A 17789-nucleotide genomic window follows, 5' to 3' on the forward strand; every position below is an offset into this window, starting at 1 on the left:
TCTCATCTGTAAAATGAGGATCAAATGACCTCTAATGACCCTTCCAGCACTAAATCTATGATCCTTTATACCTAAAATTGCCAATTTCCCCTTATTTTAATATGGAGATGCAAATCAGACACAAGCTTGACCTAATCAATATCTCTCTCCTTCCAGGCCATCCATAGCAGTGATTCTCTCCACCTAACATTCAGGCACTTTATTATTTTTAACAAAGTATTTAAATGTATACTGTCTTCTAACAATCCCTGATCATTCCTTTTCATTAACAAGTAAATACATAGACCTTGTCAAATAGTTCTGTGAGAAAATAATTATAAATGGTGGCTTTTTGGGGGGACCCAGGGACCCACTTCAGAAATTATAGCTTTTAGAAACTTAGCTAATCACCTTTAGGAACAGCCTAGGAACCCATGGGTGGATCAATAAAAATGGAGATTGACTGAATGAGATTAGCCACACCTGGACATCATCTGCCTTGTCCTTCAGAGATGGTCTTTTTACACCCTTCCCCATTGTCATTCCATCATTAGGTCATAGGTAAAGATCATTTTAATATGTACCACTGTCAGGTCAGATCAACCAATGGAAATGAATTATTCTATCCAATTAGCTTTGAGCAGTGTGTAAGAGCCACCTCTATCTGAAGAGGAAAAAGACAGACCACAAGGCAAATGCCATTCTGGGGCACACACTTGGTGAGGAAGGCAGCGTGTTAGCTGAGCTCTCTCTCTAGGTAATGTAGGACTTCTGAACTCTGCTTGGAGGCATGTATTATCTCTTAGAGACAATATTATGCTGGGTTGGTTTTTTTCGGCTTGTATTAAATGTGGTCAATGATCTCTCTTGCACCAGAGACACTCTTGAACTAGCCACTCACCCTCTTCTCTCTTTTTCTCGTACTCTTCACGCTGGGTATGTAACTAGTAGGGAAGTCAGTCAGACACGTGGTCAATACTTTAGTAATATGTGATCTTAATAATAAATGCTTACTTCTAAAACTGGTGCAATAGCCTTTAATTTATTGGTAGCAATATATTAGAAAAACCCCAGTCAAGTTCTCCAATAATTTAGAAGAGAAACAGGCTAGTCCCCAATATTTTAAATGACACAGTTCTTTATATCACTCTATAATTGCCCTTAAATTCATTTTCTCCCCCTCAATCCTCACTAACTCACCCCTCCACACAAAACAAAACAAAAACCCAAAAACAAAACCCTCTCCTTCCTTCAAATTTCCCCATTGGTGTTTTGTCTTTCCACCATTTGTAGACTATCAGAGTCATCCTTGAATCTTCCCTCTCAGTCCCCCTCCAAATCTAATCACTTGCCAACCCTTTAAATCTATACTACTTCTTCCTCCTCACTATTTTTCAAATCTGCCCTTTCTCTTCTCTTATATCACCATCACCCTAGTTTCAACTCGAATTACCTCAAGCCTAGAATATCCCAATAGTCTTTTAATTGGTCTCCTTGCTTCCAGCTTTTCCCTCTTCCATATTCCACGAAGACCAAAGTAATATAACTAAAATATGAATCTCATTGTATTAATTATTGCTCAAGTCTTTAGGACTTCCCTATTGACTTTAGGATAAAATATAGATTGTTTTATTTGGCATTTCAAGTTCTTCACAATCTGATTTTAGCCTACCAGTACAAAATTATTTTGCATTATTCTATTTCATGCACTAAATGTTCCAGATAAAATTACTTGTTTGCTCTTTCTGAAATTCTGCATTATATCTTTGATATTTATGCTTTTGCATAGGCTATATCTTCTATGCCTGGGATGCATTCTCTCCTTACCACTTAGAATCCTTTGTTTCTTTCAAGGCTCAGATTAGGTGCAACCTTTTTGAGAAAGCCTTCCCTGATAAACATCAGTTGTTAATCCTCCCCTTTTTCTCAAGTCATCTTAAATTTATTTATTTATAAAATATAAGCTCATTGAGGGCAAAGGCAGGCTTTTTTTGGGGGGTATGATCTTTTTATTCTTAACTCTTGATATTTTGTGCCTTGCATACAGTAGATGCTTATAAACACTATATTGTGTCTTAATGATTATTATTCTTGAGGAAAAGGTAGATAATTTCAGCTAGATTTTATATGGAACAAAAAAGATAGGTTTGCAACTGGTTAAGTGATCAGCCACCAAGGATAATCAATAATGATGTGTTGTCAACTTGGAAACTAAAAAGTGCTCAGAAGAGTCCAGGCAAATATTTGACTTACTTGCCGAATGGAGAGAGATGGCTGCCAATGAAAATATTGGATTCAAATATAAATTCATTAATAAAATATTATGAGGAAGAATGATTGAGAATGATAAATAATAAAGGAGAAAGAAGCAGTGAAGGGTAAAAACAGTTTAAAGAAATTTTAGCAAGATATACTAAAGGGATTCAGTGATTTTTTCTTTAAATATGGAAATATGACTAAGCAAAATAAAAGTAGAAAAGATTTTCAAAAATAATTAACAGCTTATTTTCCCCATCAAAGACAATGGAAACAACTTCACTTGGACCTTATTACCACAATCCATACATAATGTATTTATATGAGATAGAAATGACATCCAAATGAATCAAGGTATAAAGTAACCAAAATACACAGAACCAAATATATACAGAGGAGATCTGTGCTAGAAATGGTATAAATGCAAGGTTATTGAGGAATTGTTATATTTTTTGTTCATCATTCATTTTTTTTTTTAGTGAGGCAATTGGGGTTAAGTGACTTGCCCAGGGTCACACAGCTAGTAAGTGTTAAGTGTCTGAAGCTGGATTTGAACTCAGGTCCTCCTGACTCCAGGTCCGGTGCTCTATCCACTGCGCCACCTAGCTGCCCCATCATTCATTTTTAAAGAAGACCAGTAACCTTACTGGGTGATGTCCTGACTTGCATGTGAATTGGGTTTAAGTGAGGCAGAGTTGTACAAAGACATCAGCCTCACTCTCTCTTCCAGAGAAATCCAGTGGCAAGACAAAAATCAAGATGACTGGTGATGGTCTGGGATACAGTGGATGACCTTGAAGTCTTCAGTGCTTAAGAAAACTCTAAGTTCTAATCAAACACACAGCATCTGCTTCAGATGAACAAATTGTTCCAATCCACCTATTCTGCTGGAGGAATTATTCACATAATTATGGTAGACATTCCCCTCACTCACCTATAGGTTTAGAGCCTGTCAGTTATCCTCAACCTGGTTTACCCCATCTGCTGAGTTGGTTTTACTGGGGTGCGGCTGCTGCACATGCTGGAGTCAGGTGAGATGAGTGACAGATGGACACCAAAGTTGTATGAGCAGCCCTGAAAAAAGGCTTAGCAAGACTTAATACTATAGGTGCTAATCCTCCCCTAATCCCCCAAACACCCCAGGAATGATTGTACAGGGTATATGAAGGAAGAAAATATATGAAACGTACAGAAACAATCTCAGACCTTGTTCATATAAAAAAGGAGACCATAGGCACATGAGTCACTACTGAACTCTATGTCTATTCTCCCATCTTTACAAAATGTTTCTCAAAGTCATCTGTATATGAATTGAAGGCATTCTTCATGAGGATATTAGACAAAAAAAAATTCAATAATGGACCATGTTTTAAAATGTTCTCTGTTGTCTGCAAGATGTAGAGAATATTACATCTCATTGTCCTTATTGTTTTTTGATTAAGAAATAAATTTGACTCAGTAGTACAAAATGGCATTTTATAATCTCTCTGTTTTGGGGGGTAAAACAATGAGGGTTAAGTGACTTGCCCAAGGTCACACAGCTAATAAGTGTCAAGTGTCTGAGACCAGATTTGAACTTAGGTCTCCAGAGTCCAGTGTTTTCTCCACTGTGCCACTGTGACACCTAGCTATTCCTCATCTTATGATCTCTTTTTACAACAAAGTATCTTACATTTATATGTCAAAATCATTCAACACTCCCTGGGTTTTTCTGTGACTGCTTTCTCCTGGTTCTCTCTCTCTATCCAGTATTCCTTCTCAGTGCCCATGTGATATTCCCCTAAGGTTCTGTCTGAGTCCTCTTTTCTTTACTCTCTAGACTATCTCAGTTGGTAATATAACTCCAATGAGTTCAATTATCATCTCTATTAAGTTGTTTTCTCAGTCAACATGTTCATTCCTAGTCTCTCTCCTTAGATACAGCCCCACATGACCAAGGGCTTTTTGTATATTTTTAATTGGGTATCCCATAGGTGCCTCAAACCTAACATGTCCAAAACAGAACTCATCTTTTGGCCAAAATCTTCCCCATTTCTAAACTTCCCTATTACTAAAAAGGACACTACCATCCTATCAGTCACCCAAGCTCAAAATCTCTGGTTATGCTCAATTCTGTACTTTCTTCACATATCCAATACATTATCAAATCTTGTGATTTCTGTTTGAGATGGTTTCAGAAAAAAACTTGAAAGATTTATATGAGCTGAAGCAAAATGAAATAAGCAGAACCAAGGGGACATTGCAGATAGTAACAGCGGTTGTAAGGTTGATCATCTGTGAAAGACTTAACTACTCTGGTTAAGACGAGAATCCAAGACAATTCTGAAGGACCCAGGATGAAAAATATTATTTACCTTCAGAAAGAGAACTGATGAAGTCTGAGTGCATATTAAAGCATACATTTTTAAGCTTTCTTCATGTGGGTTTTCTTTTACAACATGACTCATATAGAAATATGCTTTGCAAGACTTCACATATATAATTAATATCCCATATTGTTGCCTTCTCAAGGAGTGGAGGAAAGGTGGTGGTTAGGGAGAGAATTTGGAAGTCAAAATTTTTAAAAAGTGTAGTTTTTAAAATTTACATGTAATTTGAAAATACTAAAGAAAACAAGAACATATTTTAAAAAGAATAAATGAAAAAATAGGATGAAAGTCGTAAAAATTGTTTCGACAAACTATTTCAGCTACCCATCCACTGGCTAAAATGGTAAGATAGCCAAAGCTGGTGTCCTTGGTAACACCAATTTCTAGAAAATAAAATACAAATTTAGTGAAGAAAATCTCATTATTTCTACCTTCATAACATCCCTCATGTATGTCCCCATTCTCCCTACTCAACAAAGCCACGACACTAGTTTAGACTCTCAACTTCTAATTAGTCTCTCTGCATCAAGTTGCTCCCAATCCAATTCATTCTTCACTTGGCTGCCAAGGTGATTTATGTAATGTTTAGATCTGACAATATCACCCTCCACTCAATAAACTCCAATGCTTCTCCCTTACTTTTAGGATCAAATGTAAAGTGCTTTGTTTGCTATTTAAAGCTCTTCATAATTTGATACCTTCCTCCTTTTCCAATATTTTGGCTATGGTCCAAAAAACATTGCCCTACTTGCAGTCTTTGAACATAGCATCTCCTATCTCATAAATTTTGCATTGGCTGTCCCCAGGCAATTGCTCTTCTTCCTTATCTTTGTATTTTAGTATCACTGGTTTTTATCAAGATTCAGCCCAAGTGCCCCTTTCAACAGAAGGCCTTTCATTGTTCCGCCAGCTAGTAGTGCCCTCCCCTCTCAGATTACCATTCATCTACTTTGTATCTATTTTGTGCCTACATAGTTATTTGCATGTTGTCTCTCCCAAGAGAATGTATGATTCTTTTCTCTGTGTGTGAGGCAATTGGGGTTAAGTGACTTGCCCAGGGTCACACAGGTAGTAAGTCTCAAGTGTCTGATGCCAGATTTGAACTCAGGTCCTCCTGACTCCAGGGCAGTTCTATCCACTGCACCACCTAGCTGCCCCAAAATGTATGACTCTTAAGGGCAGAGATTGCTGTTGCATTTTTTCCTTATGCCCAGTACTTATTGTAATGCCTAACACATATTAAGCTCTTAATAAATGCTTGTTGATTGACTGTTTACTGACAGGTACTCCTCTAGGCTACTTTAATACTTATGTTTAGCTGAGTAAATTCCTTTCAACTCTGTCATGTTCCTAGCAACTGACTGCAAGTCATGCAAATTACGTGCATATCTTCACTCAAAAAATAAATACTGGAAATACAAGGTAGAGCTGGTGACCTTTGCCTCCAATTCCTGTAGCTACTTCCAGGTTGCTGACAGCAGCCCCCACTCTATAATTTAAACTAATAACTTACATTTATATAGAGCTTTAACATTTTCAAAACACTTTCCTCACCTCCCTGTGAGGTTGGAATAACAAGTATCATATGCCTCATTTACAGATGAATAAATTAAATCCCTGAGAGTTTCAGTGACCACCCAGTTAATCAGTTTCTGAAGTAGGATTGAAAACCAGAGACCCTAACTTGGAGTCCAGAATTCTAACCAATACACAAAACTGCCTTTCTAAGCAAAGCATTATTTTAAACAGAATGGGAATTTTAAACAGAAAAAGCAAATTTTCTAGTGGTAAAATACAGGCAAGCCATTTACTAGACATTCATTTAATTTACATTGTAAGATTTCTTCTTCCCACCAGTTGTAAAGCATATTTCATATCACTTTTTAGCAAATGGTACTGCTGGAATCAGAGGAGTGGTTGGAAGTTTTGCAGCGAAGATATATGATTTACTTTTAACTTTCACAAAGTAAAATGAATTTAGTGTTCAAAAGGTAACTTAAAATGAAAAAGAAAGCTGTGAATATTTTCTCCAAGAAAACATTTTAAAAGCTCACATGGTGTGAAATATTTTTCACACATTGTAACTGTGAAACTTATCTCAAAATTCAATTTATAATTAAACATTTCAAAGTCTGTGGTAGTCATCATATCAAAATATGGCATCAATGACAGATATAAGAGGCATCTTCTGAGAGGCTGGAGGGGACATTTATTTTCAAACTCCAATTAATTTCGTATCTGATGCTACTTGGTAGCACATATAAGCAGAATTATCTGACAAAATCGTAGCTGCCCTCAATCCACATGTTTGGATTTGGGAATCATCTGGAAAAGGAGATTTCCTGGACTGTGGAAATATAGAAGGACTATGTTGATCATAACATCTCTCATATAAATCTCCTTCTTCCTACTCACAAAGCTACCATCCTAATTTAGGTCTCATTATCACTTTTTTGAATTATTGAAATAATCTTCTAATTAGTCTCCTTGCATCAAGCCACTTTGAATCAAATCCATTCTCCACTTGGCTGCCAAGGTGATTTATGTAAAGTTTAGATATGACAATATCATCCCCCTACTCAAAAAACTCCAGTGGTTCTCTTACCTCTATTGTCAATTGTAAAGTCTTGATTTGCTATTTAAAACCCTTCACAACTTGGCATCTTAGTGGACCTTCAATTACCTACAGCTGATGAGTTCAATGTTTGTAGGGAGCTAGTAGGTAGGCATTCAGTCAGATGTAGGCATGTGATCACAATGGTTCAGGACCAGTTCTACAGCTGAATATCTAAAAATAGCTTATTTTAGCAAAGTATAGAATCATAATGTCTTATAGTTGGAAGGGATCACAGATGTTTTTTATGATCATAGGTCTTGAGCTAGAAAAGATCAACGATAATGGTTTCATGCCTTCCACAGAGTATTCATTCATTCATTCATTTTTATTATTATTATTTTTAGTGGGATAATGAGGGTTAAGTGACTTGCCCAGGATCAAACAGCTACTAAGTGTCAAGTGTCTTAGGTCACATTTGAACTCAGGTCCTCATGAATCCAGGGTTGGTGTTTTATCCACTCTGCAGCATATTTAACAACCTAACCTTGAAAACTTTCAGCTGTGCTGAAGCTTTAAATACTTCACAGCCTGAATCAATTTATCTCTTCTTCCTCTAAAGAATAGCTGGTACACATTAAAAGAAGCAAATAGGAGAAGGTAGTGTATTTTTCTGTCGTTTACGTTGTTCTGTTTGAGACTAAGAGCTTTATTCACTATGGCACATATAGATATCTAGAAATTGCTATTAAAGCACCAAATGATTGGAGGAAACTGGACAGAGCACTGTTTTGCCTTAGAAAGATTTCGATATTTAACTCTGGATTCAAGCCTGGATTATTTGCATAAGACCTTCCTTACTGGTGGATAGGACCCTTCATGCTTGTATCAAGCAGCATAGTGGGCCTGAGAGCCTGGGGAATAGAGGCAGTCTTCTGGCTTCCTGCTTCAAGAGAAGACACACATGATTCCACAACCTTAGAGAGAAACCTAGGAAGAAAATAGACTTTTGAAGGAGGATGCATAGAAAAAAATAGATTCCTCTTGATTTTCTTTATTTAAAATGAGCTGTTCTGCTTGGTTCCACATCATGCCTCACCCCCATCTCCCAATAAATTGATCACCTGAAATATCACTGTGATTGACCCAGCTTTTCATGCTCAAAACTTTGTCAACAGCTTCAATTGCCTTTGCCCTCTGACTGGAGGGCCTTAAGATGAAGGAATAAATTCTCAAAGCCTTCTTATGTAGAGACTTCAGACCTTTCCAGGTATTTCTTCATTTTCTATCAGCTTTTCTGTTTGATTTCTATTCCATGGAACATTATGTGCCCCGATTCCCATCCCCCCAACACACACTCCCTCTTAGCTTCCTTTGTGTATTGTCTTCCCCTATTAGATTGTAATCTCCTTGAAGGTGGGTCTATTTTTCTCATTTTTGCCCCCAGCACTTATCACAATGTCTGGCACATACTTGGCACTTAAATGTTTCTTGAATTGAATTGAAATGATTCTATAAAAATTGACTTAATTATGTTCAAAGTCTCACAAGGGCCCATGGTTGCATTTGCCTTTAGCTGACCTGGTTGGGTTAAAGATGGGGGAAAGAAAATAGAAGAAAGGGTAGGAGGTTCTTATATTATAATGAAATCTAACTATTGCACTCCTGCTTTGACCCTTAGATTGTGTATCTAGTTGTTTGTTCCATCTCTGTCACGGGAAGCTCTCTTTCACCTGGGCCTCATATTGGCTTATGAACATACATATTAACATTATCTATGTTCTATTTCATTTGTTTTTATTTTGTTAAATTTCTCCTAATTACAGTTTAATCAGGTTCAGGCTGTACTCAGGAGTATTATAGATTGCATGGTCTGTGGGCCACATGTTTGACACCTCTGATATGTCCCTATTTTATAAAATGAAGCGATAATCATCACTCTTATAACAATAGCTAATATTTGCATAGCACTTTAAGGTTGGCTCATAACATCTTCAACAATTATATAAGGTCAGTGCTATTATTGTTGCCATTCCACGGATGAGTAAACTGAGGCTGAGAGGCTAAGTGACTTTCCCAGGGTTACACAGTTTTATTCATTAATATCAGGAAAACAACATCTCTTCTCCTTCCTGTCTGCCCTAGGAAAAAAGAGGCAACACAAAAGGACTTTATTAAAACATATTTTCTTTCATTGACCTCAATATAACTGGAAATGTTTGACTGGAGATAGAATGACTTTCTATTAAGATTTTTGCAAAATGGATTCCTGTACTGAAAACTGTAATAGATGATTTCTAAAGTTCCTCCTAAGTCTTAAGATTCCATGTTTCTTTATGAGATTTCCATGCAGTGTTTACATTTTCCCCCTTGAGTATTTAAACATATATTTTTTTCAAAATTTGGACTCATAAGATCAAGGTTCAATTCCTGCTTCAGATTCTTTTGTTTGTTTGTTTGTTTGTTTTGTGTGCGAGGCAATTCGATTAAGTGACTTGCCAGGGTCACACAGCTAGTAAGTGTCAAGTGTCTGAGGTCGAATTTGAACTCAGGTCCTCCTGAATCCAGGGCCGGTGTGTTATCCACTGAACCACCAAGCTGCCCCCTGCTTCAGATTCTTAATAAACTCTATGAGACTGATTAAACCCATTTGAGTTTGACACCACTGTTATACATAGTAGCTATAGCTTTTCTGAATCAAAACTTTTTCCCATGGAAAGACATCCTTCTCATGTTAATACATTTACAACAGTTTTCCTGTTGGTACCAAGGTAATTAGGGAACACTGTGAGGTAGTTGCTATTTTTATTCCCATTTTATAGTTGAGGAAACTGAGGCTAAAAAAGATTAAGTGACTTGCCTAAAGTCATATACTTAGGTATCTAAGACCAGGTTTGAATTCAGGTTTTCCTGACTTCCAAACCCAGTGCTCTATCCACTGTGCCACCAGCTGCTTCTAATACCAAAAAGGGGGTGGGAGAATTAAACGTATGTTGGATGAATGATTAAAAAGTATTTATTCTGGGGCAGCTAGGTGGCGCAGTGGTTAAAGCACTGGCCCTGGATTCAGGAGTACCTGAGTTCAAATCCGATCTCAGACCCTTGACACTTACTAGCTGTGTGACCCTGGGGAAGTCACTTAACCCCCATTGCCCTGGAAAAAAAAAAAAGGATTTATTCAATGCTTACCATGTACCAACCACTATGCTAATTGCTAGAATACAAATACAAATAAGATTGATTCTGTCTTCAAGGAGATTTCATGCTAAATGGAGAGAAACAATACAGATGAGGGAGCAGGAGGCAGAGTTTTCCACTGGGAAGTCAGAGGGACTGGTTGAAAAGAGGTGAATGGCATGAAAATTATCTGGAGACATTACGATGGACCTTAGATCAGAGGGCAGAATAAGGTGAATATTTTGTAATTAAAGTCCAGTCACAGGAGTGGGAGCTTGGGTTTCAGGAAGAGGTAGAGGCAGGTGCTTGAGGCAGCATAAGATGAACATGGCTAGCTTTGGCAAAATGCCCTGATGTTCTCCCTAACATGAAATTGTCTTTCAAGGTATAAGACAAGAAAGTGATAAATAAGTTATTTTACAATTGCCTTTCAGAGAACATTTATGTATAGATTTATCACCTGGTTCTTTATTTTAACAACTTTAACATGGCCACATGTCTCCTGAAACTCTTATTAAAGTTATAGTGACTTTTTAGTAAGAAAGAATATGTATTTTTTCTAGAGTATATTAAATTAGCTCCAAAATGTTTCAGATCTCACACTTTAATTCCGTTCACTTACTAAGGTGCTACAAAAAATAACATGGGATTTAAAAGTGCACACACTAACATTACATGTGTCTCCCAATCATAAAACCTCCCAAGGTAAATGATCACTAACATCATAGATATAGCCAGCTGTAGACACTTATAGTCTGTTAATAAAATATCTGATAAAGAACAACAGATACTGCCCTAGGGAAATAAAAATCCTAAGTGGTGGCACCTGCCCACCTCACCCATGTCTCAATAGACTCAACTTGGTAAAAGAAAGATTTTGATTTATTGTGTATCAAGAAGGTCCTTGCCTCAGCACTCTGTAGATTTTAATGTCTTTTCCCCCATGTTATATCCTTCCTCGACAATATCGACAACAAAATCAATGCTACTTGACACAAAACATGATCAACCTGTGTAATTTAATGATAAGAAATTTAATTAACGTAATAAAATAAAACATGCATACATGTATATTACATGTATGTATATACACATGTGCACACATGTGTGTATATACACACTCAACCAGACTATTCCTTCATATTTAACTCTAAACTGAATTCATCAGTGATGGAAAAATTATTGGGTATAATTTAAGACAATTATATCATTATACTATCTTCCTGCTTTTGTTTTCCCTAATCTCAATGTCTAGAATTCATACCCAACTCACTTCTATTTTTTGAATATATTGCTTTCTTCAAAATCCAGCTCAAGTGCCACATTCAACTCGAAGCCTTTCTTGATCCAGCTTCTAGTAAATCCTCACACCCCCATTTTTACCTTCTAATTATTGTACTTATTATTTTGTTAGTCCCAGAGCTAGAACCTAACATCAAATATCCTGATACCTACTCTAGTACCTTTTCGGTAACTTCAAAGGTACTGGATGGGTTTCCAATTTCTGTTATGATTTCTACTAGGGACATGAGCCTTGATCCTCTACTGAGTCTCTCAGACTCAATTTCATTTCTGCCAAATGAGGATGCTCATGCTTGCATTATCTGTCTCATAGGGTTGTTAAGAAGAAAACCTTTGTAAGCTTTAAAGTGTTATACAAGCACTAATTATAATACCTGAGGACAATGCTACTTAGGTGGTAATGTTCAGCTCACTTTTTCACTCCTTATACTCCTCTTTCTGCCATTGTTAATACAGAGAAACTAAAGTGTTTGAGTTGTAAAAGTGAAGTAATTTGGGCCAAATGGACTGAAGGGAGTCACAAACTGAGAGACTGAAGAAACTAAGGGAGCAAATTTTGGGAACTGGAATTTGTCTCAACTGGAGAGCTTGATTAAGACCAAATATGCCCTGGTAGGGTCCCTGTGAGGTGCCAGAGGAGGACAGTCCAATTACCCACGAATTTGCATATGTTATCAAGCAATATGGTTAAATGGTAGAAGAATACTATGTGATTCTGTGGATCATTTATACCCTAAGCGTTTCTTTATATTAGATGGGATTCTGGTAAATATCAGAACAAGAAGCCTATACTAAGACCTGGTCTCTGCTGCTAGTAAAGGTGAGTGGCCATTTGCACACTCATGAACTAAACAAAGCAAAGATAGAAAATGAGAATTCTATTGCCACTGTTATTACTTTCTTCTTTTATTTCACATTTGCCCACTCCCCTCCATTCTACTCTATCCATTTTTTCAAATTAGTTGTTTCTTCTTCAACTGTATTTAATTTGGTCATTAAATAATTGTAATGAAAATCATTAGTTTTATTCTTTTATTAATTATTATTTTTTTTATTTTTTGAATTCTTTTATATTGCCTCTATCCCTTCTTAAGGTATGAATTACCCTCCTTGCCATATCTGTCTCCTCTATTTAAAAAAATGTCATCCTAACCATAGATCATGGATCCATTTGTAATTTCATTGGCGTGGGGTATAAGTGTTCCTCTAAATCTAACTTCTGCCAGACTTCAGATTTCGCAGCAGTTTCTTTGCCCTAATAGTTAATATCCTAGGGTTTATCCAGTACTATGTTCTATTATTTCTTGGTTTATTAAGCTAATCTGTTTATTTACCTAATCATCTGGTCTGTTTTAACCACTATCAAAGACTTTTGAGAATAAATACATGGTAGCATATAGTGTGAGATACAGTACTATTAGTCTCTTCATTCTTACCTATTTTTTTCTATTATTTCCCTTGAGATCCCTGACTTTTTGTACTTACAGAAGAATTTTGTTTCTGTTTTGTCTAGTTCTTTAAAGTATCCTCATCAGTGGTTTGGTTTGGCATGAAACCTATAAATTAATTTAGACACTATCATAATTTTTATTATATTAGTGTAGCACAATCATAAAATAATACTTCTCCAGTTATTTGTCTACATATATTTCTTTAAAGAGTATCTTGAATTTGTCATATATATTATTTATATAAATTGATGTGTATATGTTATTTATAAAAGTTATTTACCTGTATAAAAAAACCTGCCTGTTAAAAAAAAAAAAGGAAGAGGAAGGATTTAAAATACTGTTATATGTACTGTAATATATCTAGGTATATCTAAATGTAATAACATAGAAAATATATATTATATATGTCATATATGTATACATATGTATATTATATCTATGTTTGATATAGGTGTACAATTTAATTATACATCACAAAGAGTGTCTTGCAGTTGTATTCCTTTAAGTCCTACTGTAACTTTATGGGCAAACCCTCAGATGTATTATAGTTATTCAGAATGAACTTCCATAGGGGGCAGCTAGGTGGCACAGTAGGGGACAGATAGGTGGAGCAGTGGATAAAGCACTGGCTCTGGATTCTGGAGGACTTGAGTTCAAATCAAACTTCAGACATTTGATACTTACTAGCTGTGTGACTCTAGGCAAGTCATTTTTAACACTCATTGCTCTGACAAAAAGTAAAATAAATAAATAAATAGAATAGAATAGAATAGAATAGAATGAACTTCCTTTTCCTAACTCCTCCTTTTGGAATTTGTTAGTAACATATAGGGATATTGACTATATTTTGTGAGTTTATTTTATATCCTGTTAATTTACTGAAGTTATCATTTTAATTAGATTTTGGTTGAATTTCTAGGACTTTCCAGGAAAATCAAATCATCACCAATTAATTTTATTTTTTACTCTTTATCAATATTTATATCCTCAATTTATTTTTCTTGACATTTCTACACTTAATGTTTTAGAACTATATTAAATAATGGTGACTATATATATATATATATATATACACGTGTTCGTGTGTGTAATCTTTTCTCCATTCCTACTTGAATTGGAAAGATCTCTAATGTTTTCAAAGTTAAGTCCAGCTCCTAAAGGCTGGGTGTTGACTCATTGCCTTAATTTTGGATGAGGTGATTGAATTCCAGTGCTCCCATGTTACTTCTGGTATCTGAAAATGCCACCCCTGAAGCCAAGACCAGACTTGGTAACTTCTAGAATCTTTGGATTCTAAGACCAATAGATCAAACTAGCCTTGGTTTATCTTTTGGAGTAGCTCCAGTAGGTAAATAAGTACTCATTTTTCCATTATGCAGGCTTTAGGTCTTCATATAGAACTATATTCTTTATGTGTTTAATTCTGTAGAGAATTTTATGCAGTGTTACCTCTTGCCATAAAAACATTAAAAATAAAAAATAAAATAAAAATTTGAAAAAATAGAAATATTTCCTTCCCACAAAGTGTAGTATACCAAGATGTTAAGGAAAGCAATTAAGGTTATATACCATGTTAATCCTTGCCTCTAATTATATATAATTGAAGAGTTCAAAGGACTTTTCCATGTATTTTTTAAGCCAAAATTTCTTAGGACCATTTGGTACCAAATGGAATGTGACATTTATCCCTGACATTTTCTCTTTTAAATTTTCTTTAATTTCACTTTCTGATTATTTTCCAGGTCACTACATAATTACTATATGTACTAAAATATTCCCTACAGAAATCCCCAATTCTCTTGGACCCAGGCATTTAACAAATCAATAAAATCCTGGGAGATTTTTAACCTCCCAGATTTTGTTGTTATAGAGCCGAGATGTCAAACATGAAGCTATAGGTCTATGATAGTTCCTAGTGCAACCACAGCCAGAAAGCAATATAACTGTGAAATATCAAACAAAATTTTTAAAAAATACAATACAGGGGCAGCTAGGTGGCGCAGTGGATAGAGCACCGGCCCTGGAGTCAGGAGTACCTGAGTTCAAATCCGGCCTCAGACACTTGACATTTAATAACTGTGTGACCCTGGGCAAGTCACTTAACCCCAATTGCCTCACTTAAAAAAAAATACAATACAACATAGATGATGTTAATTTGTGTTGTTTTTTTTCTTTTAAAGTTGATGCATGGCCTGCAGGGATCCCAGTTCAACACCACTGTGTAGAATAATAATAGAGAGAGATGATTGGCTCATTGGTGGCATGTTTAGATATTCAATCTCCTATCTGGCTCTCATTTTCTCCATAGGGAGATATCTTTTATGGGGAATAGGAGAAGCAGGTAGGACCCAGGACTGTTACAGATAGGTGATTTTTCCTTCTCTCACCTATTTCTAAAAGAGTTACTGGGATAAAATCATATCTGTTTACTATTTATCAAATATCTGTAGTCTACATGTACACCAAGGGGTTCAGAATAAGTACTTTAAAAGGGAGGATAACACTTAGCTTATTCACCCCAGCTCAACTCTCTGTTACTAAATAAACACTAGGTATAACAAAGACATTCATGTATAACATACTCCCTCTCCTCTTCCAAGGTTCCCCCTACAGACTGATGTATGTTTTCTTCGTATGTTCCATAAGTTGTGCCTTAGAGATCTGTCAACCAGTCTGGAATCATAACTGCTTATTCAGGCAATGCCATAGGGCTGTCCCTGTTCTTCAAGGAATCATCTAATCCCTGTGAGTGGGGATGTTACATTGCATTATCACAAAGCAGAAATCATTTTAGCTTTAAACCATATATTTCCTTTGAAGTTGCCGGGGAATTCAACATATGCTTCACAGGATGCCACCCTTGGATGTTCATGGATTCTTGATGAAATGTATTCCAATTTGGTCTCCACTAAAATAACAGTAACAAGAAGAAAAACAACAACGATGATGATGATGATGATGATGATGATGATGATGATGATGATGATGATGATGATGATGATGATGATGATGATGATGATGATGATGATGATGATGATGATGATGATGAAAAATGTCTTTTCCAGTGGTCACAATTCCTAACTACTGTGTGATATCATCCCTCATTCAGGAGTCATAATGGCCCCTGTAAAGAGTATTGGATATCCTAAAAAGAGATCTTATTTGGGGCCCTGCCCCACTATTTTTGTGTGATTTTAGGCAAGTCACATCCTTTAGGGGTGCCTTAATTTTCTAAGCTGACATTTTGTTTTGTATTAAATCAAATCTATGGTTCTTTCTAGCTCTTATGATTTGTGATTCAGTCATCACCACTATAACTGCTTATTTTCTCTCCCTACCTAGAAAGTCTTCCTTTTTCCTCTATGACTATACATATTTTAATCATCCTTTGAGGCCCTATTTAAATTTCAGTTTGGGGGGGGGGTTCTCCCCATGGGATTATTCCTGATCATATGAAGCCTGGTGATTGCCTTCTCTTAATTAGTTCACTTAGTTGTGATTTAATTTTGTCTTATACTGTTTATAAGAAACTTGATTTGTCATGTGATTACATTTTATTTTCTCCATGAAATTGTAAAGTCCTTGAGGGCAAAGATTATTTATAGCATTTATTTGAATAAAACAGTGGTTTCTTCATATCCACAGTGCCTAGAAGAATATTGATCATTTAGGGTTCAACAAAGGAATCAACTAAGGCCAATATTTGATTCTCAGAATAATCAGATTTTACACTTATTAATTCTACAATTAAAATATTGGTAAAAAATTTAAGGATTGTTGAAACATTAATTAGTCTTCATAACAGTATGTGAAGTTGGCACTATTTCTATTATCCCTAACTTAAAAGATGAAAAACAAAGATGCAAAGAAATTAAATACATATACAGCATCAAACATTTGACATATTCCTTTTTTCATTACTTGTGTAATAAATTGTAAAGCTAGGCTAATCAATTGGAGAACAGTCTGTTCAAATCTCCTTTTCAATTAGGAAGTAAGATTTCATATAGCAATAATCTTCTTTGGTATTTTACCTTAAATGCATCAAGAATAAGAGGCATCTAAGAATAATTTTGCATCCAGGTAGAATGGTTTTTAAGACTATGTGGGAGGAGAGCTAATGAATAAATGTCTTTGGAGGGTTTTGAAAGTATGCCCTTTTCTGTTTCTATAGAGAGTGTGGATTATGGGCCAGTGTTTGTGCAGGAACCAGATGATATCATTTTCCCTACTGATTCTGATGAGAAGAAAGTGGCTCTGAATTGTGAAGCTCGAGGCAACCCTGTTCCCAATTACAGGTAGAAATTCACTCTTGAGCACTCATTCCCCTAAGCCTCAAAAACAACAGTTGGATGACATTCTGGAATGTCCAGGGAATAAGAGAATGCCCCATGTAATCCTTATCTGTATTTCTTCTGATTTTTCCCAAGATGGCTACGAAATGGAACAGAAATAGACTTGGAAAGTGATTATCGCTACAGTTTGATTGAAGGAAACCTCATTATCAGCAACCCAAGTGAAGCAAAGGATTCTGGTCATTATCAGTGTTTAACAGCTAACTCCTTGGGAAGCATTCTGAGCAGAGAAGCCATACTTCAGTTTGCCTGTGAGTAAATTACACTATTGCCATGAAACCCTTTTGTCCTTTTAATGGTTAATGAATATATTATAAATTAGTGACAAAACCTTTGCAAGTATAAA

General features: G+C 35.8%; 1 protein-coding gene across 1 annotated transcript in view; it reads left to right on the plus strand.

Annotated features, from left to right (window-relative positions):
- CNTN5 (contactin 5) overlaps nucleotides 1-17789 on the plus strand; it is a 1623595-nt gene that overhangs the window by 1029184 nt on the left and 576622 nt on the right. The window contains 2 exon segments of the mRNA XM_043997073.1: nucleotides 17263-17386; nucleotides 17519-17694. Coding sequence (XP_043853008.1) covers nucleotides 17263-17386; nucleotides 17519-17694 — 300 coding nt within the window.

The sequence above is a fragment of the Dromiciops gliroides genome, chromosome 3 (genome assembly GCF_019393635.1).
Source record: "Dromiciops gliroides isolate mDroGli1 chromosome 3, mDroGli1.pri, whole genome shotgun sequence".
NCBI classification, from domain to species: Eukaryota; Metazoa; Chordata; class Mammalia; order Microbiotheria; family Microbiotheriidae; genus Dromiciops; species Dromiciops gliroides.